Source organism: Mauremys mutica, chromosome 5 (assembly GCF_020497125.1).
Source record: "Mauremys mutica isolate MM-2020 ecotype Southern chromosome 5, ASM2049712v1, whole genome shotgun sequence".
Classification (NCBI taxonomy): Eukaryota; Metazoa; Chordata; order Testudines; family Geoemydidae; genus Mauremys; species Mauremys mutica.
In genome coordinates this window covers 56,598,578-56,607,899 of record NC_059076.1, presented here as the reverse complement: position 1 = coordinate 56,607,899, position 9,322 = coordinate 56,598,578, and the positions used below count along the sequence as shown (strand labels likewise).

At 43.4% G+C, this 9,322-nt stretch overlaps 1 protein-coding gene across 3 annotated transcripts in view; it reads left to right on the top strand.

The window, feature by feature from the left end:
* Positions 1-219: 219 nt before the first annotated feature.
* RNF150 (ring finger protein 150) overlaps positions 220-9,322 on the top strand; it is a 210,759-nt gene continuing 201,656 nt past the window's right edge. Inside the window, exon 1 of one of the 3 annotated variants that reach the window (XM_045018332.1) lies at positions 220-1,237. In XM_045018332.1, coding sequence (XP_044874267.1) covers positions 778-1,237 — 460 coding nt within the window. In that variant the 5' untranslated portion in view covers positions 220-777. The remainder of the gene's footprint in view (positions 1,238-9,322) is intronic. The other 2 variants (XM_045018331.1, XM_045018330.1) reach the window with 2 other exon arrangements.

Genomic DNA, 9,322 nt, shown 5'->3' with positions numbered 1-9,322 from the left:
CAGGTGCTTGGGACAGCCAAAGGAGAGGCGGCACATCTGGATCTTCGGCAGTAATTCAGGGGCGGGTCCCTCACTCCCCCTCGAAGCGGAGGACCAGCCGCCGAATTGCTGCCAAAGACTGAAGCGGTGGCGATAGTGCCCTCCACCAGCTCACAGCCTGGTGCTGCCGCTGTCCCGCCTGTCTCCCAGCAGGTGGCGCTGCTGCCCACCCAAGGCTGAACGCCATTAAAGCAGAGCCGCAAGAGCTCTTGACATCACACCAAAGCCCCTCCTGCACGCCCTCCCCTACCCCGCTCCCCCCAGAGCCCAGCATCTCCTCTGGCGAGCCGCCTGCACAGCTACCCGGCGAGGGGGTGGAGCGGGGGAGGGCGAGCAGCAGCCCCCCAGCTGCATATAGCAAGAACGCCTCCTCCTCAGCCAGCCGGAGCTTCCTTTTGGAGGGGGTCCCCCAAGCTCCCGTGCAGTGTGTGCAACCACCCCCTGCCCCGAAGGGAGAGGAAAGCGCCCGGAAAGCCAGGAAGGAGCCCGAGGGGGAGGGGTAGAAAGGGAAGCGAGGGGGCGAGAGCTACGGAGCAAGGCGCTCAGGCACGGCAAAGCCCCCAGTGAAATGCATTACAGCTGAGGTGACCCAGCCAGCTCCCACCCCGCTCCCCGGCCGGATCCCAGCCGCGGGAGCAGCCGCCGCCGCCGCGCAGAGCAGAGCAGACTCCGGTGCCCGCTCGCACACGCAGCCAGGCGCGCAGCCGGGCCGGAGGCGAGGGGGGAGGCCGAGGAAGGATGGCAATGTCTCTGATCCAGGCGTGCCGCAGCCTGGCCCTCTCAACATGGCTGCTCTCCTTCTGCTTCGTGCATCTGCTCTGCCTGGACTTCACGGTGGCCGAGAAAGAGGAGTGGTACACGGCCTTCGTGAACATCACCTACGCCGAGCCGGCGCCCGGCAGCCCGGAGCTGCGCAGCGAGAAGAGCGAGTGCGGGCGCTACGGGGAGCACTCGCCCAAGCAGGATGCCCGGGGCCAGGTGGTGATGACCGCCTCCGCCCACGACCGGCTGGCCTGCGACCCCCACACCCGCTTCGCCGCCCCGGGCCAGGGCAAGAGCTGGGTCGCGCTGATCCCCAAGGGCAACTGCACGTACAAGGATAAGATCCGGCACGCCGCCGCCCAGAACGCCTCGGCCGTGGTGATCTTCAACGTGGGCTCCAGCAGCGCCAACGAGACCATCACCATGCCGCACGCAGGTGAGCGGGAGCGGGGCCGCCTCCTCCTCGCTTGGAGCCCCTACGGTCCGCCTGCAGAAATCCCTGCTGGCGGGGTACGCTGCCCCCCAGGCCGGCGCTTTTAAGGCCAGTTTGACCCCTTCCTTCACCCCGCTCGTTAACGGGGACCGTGCCTGCTGGTACCTAGGTAGCTGCTCGTGGGGTTACAGACAGCTTCGCTCGCCAGCCTAGGCGTTTGATGCTTCGTGGAGATGGGGAAGTGGGGGACATTCTCCCCCCAAATATCTGGGCTGAGCTGATAGCTGGGGTGGGCTGGACGGCCCCTCTTGGTCAGTTTGTATATCAGTTATCCTTGCCAGGAGTTAGCTGTTTCATTTCTGCACAGAAGATAAGTGTTTTTCTGGGCACCTTTACAGATTGTAAATACTCTTCTGACTGCTGCCATGGAGAGAAATTGACAGGTTGCCAAGACCTTTAAATAATAACATTCAGTCTGGTGGAAAAGTTCAAAAGCTGTGAAGTTTTGGCCACTCTTGTGGATTTTATGGGACCTGTGGTCCCTTTAGGGGGCAGTTAGGCAGCTGTAAGCATTTTGTTGGATCATTAAGATCCGGTGGCCCATGTCAGGCAGGGGCTGTGGGTGAGATTGAGCTCTTCAAGATGTGAAGGATAACATTGTTTCTTAATTACTAGGAGGTTCAGCAAAGTAGGGAATACAGTGTCTACCATCATTTTTGCAATTATTTTCATCTGTGGGACCAAACACTGTGGAGTATCTGATTTTATGAAATACAGGTGTAGACATTTGTCTCAAATTATGGTTTCTCATCCTTCCCATGTGTGCCTTTGATGCCTGGAGATGGGTATTCAGGACTCAAAGAATTAATCAAGTTGTGCCATGAGAGAGCGAACACAAACATAGCCATCAGAAATAACAGCAAAGCCAAAACAAACACTGAGTTTGCTATATAATGAAAACATTTTTTATAAAAATGTTTGTTTTGAAATTGTTGTTTTAAAGATCAGCTAATCAGATTTATTTTTAGGGACAAAGTCTTCTGCCAGGGGCCACTAGTCTCTTATGCCAAGAACATATGCCATGCAGACTAAAATGCCATCTATTAGTGGAATCTCTGGTTTGCATCCAGTAACTAATCATACCCAACTCTGTCATGCCAGTTTAGTGGTGGTGGGGGGTAAATTGGAACATGATTAGGTTACAAAGCATGGATATTTTAATTACATTTTTACGTTTTGCAATAAACTAGCCAGGATGGATGAGAAGTAAAAGAATTCCTTGCATTACGAACATAATGGTGCAGCTATTAGAACATTTTGAACATCTTGCACTCAGTCTTCTATGAAGAGATTAACTGTTTACTGGAGCAAATTCATATGCTTTTGAGATGAGTGGATTGGATCAGAGGAAGGTTTATATTTTTTTTATCTTGATATTGCTTAGGACTTTTTGTGGCTTTAAAATTAAAGTTCCTAATAGTCTTAGAACTGTTCTCAATAAACTGCATATGGTTTAGTTTCTGTTTAGGTTCTACTCCCTATTACTTTAAGTACTGAAGGTTATTTAGCAGGCAACATAATAGGAGCTTGATATATAAAAAGTCATGCTCAGGGTATTTCAACACAAAATAGGATACGCCATTTGTTGTCTAATAAGTTTCTTTAAAACTGCCAACATGTTGGATCAATTAATGGCTAGCCTGTTTTTGAAGAATGTACTAAGCTTTTTTCTTATGCAAATGGTGGTTTATTTGGAAACAGTGGAAGTAAAAAAATCTTTCAACAATTTAAAGATTAAAGTCCAAAAGGAATGAAACAAAGATTATTTATTATTGTTTGTGCCCTCTGCTTTCAGAAAAATACTAATACTATATCAAGTAACATGGGGACAGCTTCTTTAGTGTTATCTGGCACCTTTGCAGCTTATTCAGAAACTCCTTTTCAAGCACTGCATTGGTTTCCATTAGAAATGCTACTTTGTTAATCAGGAATACCCAGCTGTGTGATTCTGCCATCCCATACGCTGAAATGAAATTAAACTTTTAAAAAATATTCTTATAAACTATGATCAGTCAGAGACCATTGAGGCCTTGAAGCTAATTTATTTTTTCAAATTAAATTCAAAACTCGTTTTTTCACTTTGTCTCAAAAAGCAATGAACATTTTAGTTTTGTGATGCTGAAAAACAGTTCACACTCATATCTTAGGAAAACCTTGTACTCTGCACAATTGAAACACAGAGGTATTTTAGGCCCAGGCCTATTAAAACAGAAGAAAAATAATTACTATTAATTAAACATTGTTGTAGGGATATTTTGCTATCTCCTAGGTCCTGCCTAGCTGATATTTGAGGAATTAGTGGAAACCCAGGGGCTGATTTATCCATACCCTGCATCTGGTGTAATCATTAATACCAAGGGAAAGTGACTGTAAAAAGAGTATAAAATCATAACTGCTACCAATTTGACATGTTAGCATTTTACACTCACTGTACTCTGGTTTCAATGATGACACAAGGTGCAGGGCAAGGTTGAATTGGGCTTTCAGGCCAGCCACATCTGCTGTGTGTGTTGCAAACACTAAACTCCCATAGTGGGAAAATGAAAAGGTTCCACCATGGAAAAATGTGGAAATGGATGGTTTTGAAATGCAACCTGGAAGTATTTTAAAAGTCAAAAGAAATATGACACCAGGTTTTTTTGTACTTTATTTTACCCTTGTTCTTTTCAGTTTTTATATGTAAGGTAAAGTAGAATTCTGACTTTTTCCTTATAGCTGTTACCATTTCCTGCTGTTTAATGTAGTGGTTCCTGTCCCTCACTAACAAGAAAATGCTAAGAGCTTTGGTTTCTTAACACATTCTCTTCTCCAAACTGTTTTTAGCTTCTTCTCCCCCCCCCCCATTGTTTACTATCTCATTTCCTCTATCAGTTTTTCTTGCTGCTTCTCTCCTGCCTTTTTTACACACACCCACACCCACCCCCCATTTCTTCCTATCTATTCTCTATTCCACTGTCTCTTATTTCCCCTTCTCCCAACTCCACATCACTTCCTCTTCTCCCAACTATTTTACCCTATTATCTTTCAACTCTTTCCCCCCACCCAAAACTCTCTATCTTCTCTCCCTCTAAACTGTTGACATGAAAAGCATGTGCTGCTGCCTGTGCATACTGATGTCCTCTTCCACTGAGTGACTAAAATGTGTGTCTACTGTGCCTGCATTCTCTTCTGTAATTCAAGATTAGTTCTCTCTATCTTTTTGCAGTTTCTAACAGATTTGAACTCATAGTTGTTAAGGTCATTCTGGTATGTAAGAGAGGTGCTTTGAAAGAAAACAGGTGTTGAATATGAAACCAGAGCTATCATGGAGCTATTCCACAAACCCTGAGACTTGTATGTGAAAGTTTTTTAGTGCCCCGTTGCTCCAGACAAAAGTTTAGATTTGCATTGAATTAAAACTCAATATTGAAATCCTCACTGTCACGGGCCTGATCCAAAAGCTCAGTGAAGTCATATTGAAGTCAGTGGAAGTCTTCGGATCAGGCACCAAGTGAACACCACAGGCATGGCAACTTTAATTCCAGTGAAATGTGCAGAAAGACATGCTGAGGATTTTTTATTTCCTGATATGTGGCTGACACTTAGAAATGAGGGACAAAAATTAAAAGGCTGTTTAGTGAAAGTCAGGTCTATATTTTAGCAAAAGGTGTCAAGTTAATGCTAATGCTTGTTCTTATATTTTTCAAGTAAATATAGTAATGAAAAGTGCCAGATTGATAGGCCTGGAGAGTGAAGTCCTCTGTGTATTCACAAAATTGGTAATACTCATGCAAACCTACATGATCTCTTTTTAATTTACCCTTAAAATTTGGTACTTGTTCTTAAAAAAGAGGGATTCAAAATCCCAGACCCAAACTTCATAGAGCTTATAAAGGGCCAAACCAAAACCCTAAATTCAAACTATCTTGAACTTACATGTTCAAAATTTGCATCCAAATCTGAACTTTCCCAGACCTAAGGAGTGTTTAGTGTTTGCCCTTAACGACTAGGTTGAGCTACAAATTCTGATCGGAATGTAGCTTTGGGGTTTTGTTTTGTGCCCATCTCTAGACATGTAAGACAAGTGGTGATGAGCTTTTAGTACCTTTTGATGTGTAAATCTGAAGATTTTTAACCTGTATTAAAATATCATTTGAATTTCATTCATATGTTCTTGGGTCATTGGCTACATGTCCATAAACCAAACCTCAGAGAAACAAGGTAGTTTTTTCATGTTTACTTGTGGAAATACAAACTTTCTTTAAAAAATGTCAGTACTGGTGCTAGTGAGACTCTCAGTATTTGCGTTGTAAATTATGAAGATTTTATTAATTGTCTTTTAATTTTATATTGGTCTGAAGTACAGAGTAGAAGCTATTAGCTGGAATGTGCTTACTTTTCATTTAAATAGTTTTTTTTAATTATGGGAGAGCAAAACATCTAGAATTTCTGCTAGGTTCAGAAGCTTTTATCACTTCTAAATAATGAACTTGTATGAAAAAATGTGTTAGTTAAGAGATTTTTCCAGGATGGTAATCCATAATGTCAACTAGGCCTTTGAGTATCTGCCCCGCCCACCATTTAAAACGAAATAGCAGTAGTTTAGGTTTGAAAAGCTAGCTGCTGTGCATAATTTTAATAAAATATGACAGTCTATATACATAATTCATATTTTATACTTAGTATGAATAAAATCAGTTGAAATCAGCATAATTTACAGTATTGAACAAATGTCAAATGGGTTCTCTGGTGCCATCAACATTGTGATATTGCATCTGAATGCCTCACAACTTTTGATCCAATCACCACATTTATTTAGAGTGTTGTAATTGTTCTGAACAGCACATATACAGTACATGAGTCAAGTAGTCTGAATTCCACTGTATTCTGCATTTATGTTACATGTCATCACTAATTTTTAGTGGCATATTGTAAGTGGAAAGCGACATCCAGCTCTCAATAAGAGGGAAGTGCTTTTTTGAAATGGCTGTCATGTGTTAGTAATGATTGTCAAAAATATTCTGTCTTATAATAAAAGCAGAGTATTTTGATTATTTTCATTAAGAACCTGGGATGAAATCCTTGTTCCATTGAAGTCAATAGCAAAACTGGCAGTAACTTCAATGGAGGCAAGATGTAATCTCTGGTCTTCTGTTCTGGAGTCACTTTTTCTAGACCACTCTTTGGAAGCAACAGTGCTTCTGTCCCACACTCTATCAAGGTCTCTACCCAGCTATTTCTTTTAACACATTTTAGAACATACAGGTGGAGTTATTTTAGACTAGTAATACACTCTCTCCTGCTTCCACCTATAATCCTGTATTGTATTAAAACTAAATTTTAGGGCTTGCGCAGATATGCAACTTAGAATTCACATACATGATCTGTAGAACAAAAGTAGTATTTGGTTTACAGTATATACAAAAATACCTTTTGCACTATCATTAGCATACTAACAGGGAAAACCATGGTTGGGTATACCATACTTCAAAGAATTTTTGTGAATATTTTTCTGAATACTGTAGTTAAAAGCCTGGAATAAGTATTTGAAATTCTCAGTGTTCTTACTATAAACAGAATTGTCTCATCTTTAGATGCAGTAAATGCTGAAGAGAAGGTTATTTGTATTTATTATTTAAAAAATCAATCAAATACGCAAACTATGTTTAACTGCTATGAAGGCTGTGCTTAAACCAGCAAAGTAAAATATATTCCGCACATATAATAATGTATTCTGTGTGTAGGGCCACATTTTCAGCCAACTTCAGCCAGTCTCTGATGCCTGTCCAAAAAAAAAAAAAATCATGTGTATCTCTGGTGCAAATATCATTCCTGCATGCCAATTAAGTGATGTCCCTACTACCTGATTTGTATGCACAAATGCCCATTTTCACATTCAGATAATGGCATGCACATTTGAGTGTGCAAACATTTATGGACCTATTTCAGGGGACACAAACAGAGACTGCAGTTGAAAATGTATCCCTTTACTGAGTTTGAGATTTAATTCAATATTGTATTTATTTTTATTTGTTGTTTTTACAACTGACCTTAAACATTGCAGTAAGATAGTTAGTTATTTATGCTTTATGTGTTTTGGGTCTGGATTTTAAAGCTTCTGCTGGATTTTAGATAGTCTATTGAACTCAGTACAATTATTTGTGAGAATAGTCACATTAAATGTATATAAAATTTGTTGAGTGAATTTAGGGTTGGATTTTCAAAAGTGCCTGAGTTAGGGGGATAAGTTCCATTGGCTTTTTGTGGGACTTGTGCTCCTAAGTCACTTAGGGACATTAGAAAATACTTTAATGAGCACTAAAAGTGTGGTCCTTAATGCCTGGCTTGAGCTAAGCATAGTGCAAATAGGCACTGTACAACATTCTTACTCAGTTCTGCCACTGAACCTCACCCCTGACTTACAACTCTGCTAGTATTCCAGTTTTGGGTTTCTCTCTAGCTGAGGCTGTCAATTATGTCTAATTGTAAGGTGTCTTTGTAGACATTTAGTGCCAAATTCATCCTTGTGTAACTCAAAGGGGTTAGAACAGGGATGAGTTTTGACTATGGAGACTAGGAAGAGAACACCAAACTAACTTTAATCACTACTGTATGTTCCCTGAGGTGAAAAAACTATTTTTTTAATCTACTGCATCCCAGGCCCCCTATGGATAAAATTCATTGCTCCCAGTTGCTCAAATATTTTCCCCAGTTTTTCCAAAAGAACGGCAGTACTGGGTCAGACCAAAGGTCCATCTAGCCTAGTATCCTGTCTTCTGACAGTGGCCAATGCCAGGTGCCCCAGAGGGAATGAACAGAACAGGTAATCATCAAGTGATCCATCCCCTGTCACCCATTCCCAGCTTCTGGCAAACAGAGGCTAGGGAAACCATCCTTCCCCATCCTGGCTAATAGCCATTGATGGACCTATCCTCCATGAATTTCCCAAGAAAATGGATTTTTTTTTCTGACTTATTGAAAACTTGCCTCTCATTTTAATTTGAATCTTTTATCTTACACTTATGGTGTGAGCACCTGATCCAAAACCCATTGAACTCAATGAGAAGATTCCCACTGAGTTCAATAGGCTTTGGATTAGGCCTTGAGAGAGCGTCTGGTCAGTTCATTAAAGCAGTAGGTTCACTGAGGTATAGTTTGTAACATTTATTGACCAAACTTTACTAACTGATTGACTTCTTTCCTCCTTTTCACCCTCCCGTTATCTGAGGCACTGTGCTAGCTGTTGTTCAGAATCGTACTTGCACAGTTGCTAGGTTCTGTATATTATATATAGTTCTTCTTCGAGTGATTGCTCCTATGCATTCCATGTAGGTGTGCGCGCCGCGCGTGCACGGCTCTCCGGAACATTTTTACCCTAGCAACTCCGGCGGGCCGGCTGGCGCCCCCTGGAGTGGCGCCGTCAAGGCGCCCCTTATACACCTCAGCCGGCCCGTCCGCTCCTCAGTTCCTTCTTCCCGCCCGTGACGGCCAGTTGGAACAGTGGAGTGCTCCCTTACCTCCACAACCCTAGTGTTTCTCCATAGTTCTAGTGTAGATAGTTTTAGTAGTTAGTTCAGTTCTTGTTGTAGTTATATATATATTTAGTGTTAATAGTGTCAATAGTTACGGAATTAGAGGGTTTGCCCCTCTTCTTCCGCCCCGGTGCGGGCTTATGCCCGGAGCACCGGGTTTCAAGCCCTGTGCGGCTTGCCAGCGGCCTATGCCGGTTAGCGACCCGCACGACTCTTGCCTCCGCTGCCTCGGAGAGTCGCATCGGACAGATAAGTGCTCTATCTGCATAGCCTTTAAACCTCGTACGAGGAAAGAGAGAGACTCTAGGCTGAAGCACTTACTGATGGAGTCTGCGCTCCAACCTCCGGCGCCAGCTCCAGCGGCACCGAAAACCGCCTCGACAAGCAGCGCTCCGACTGCACCGAGCCGCTCCGGCACCGAGCCGGCACCAAAGACCCGGCACCGCTCCCTCTCCCCGGGGAGGAAGCACAAGGCGCCGAAGACGGCTGCCGCAAAACAGCAGCGAAAGCCGTCAGC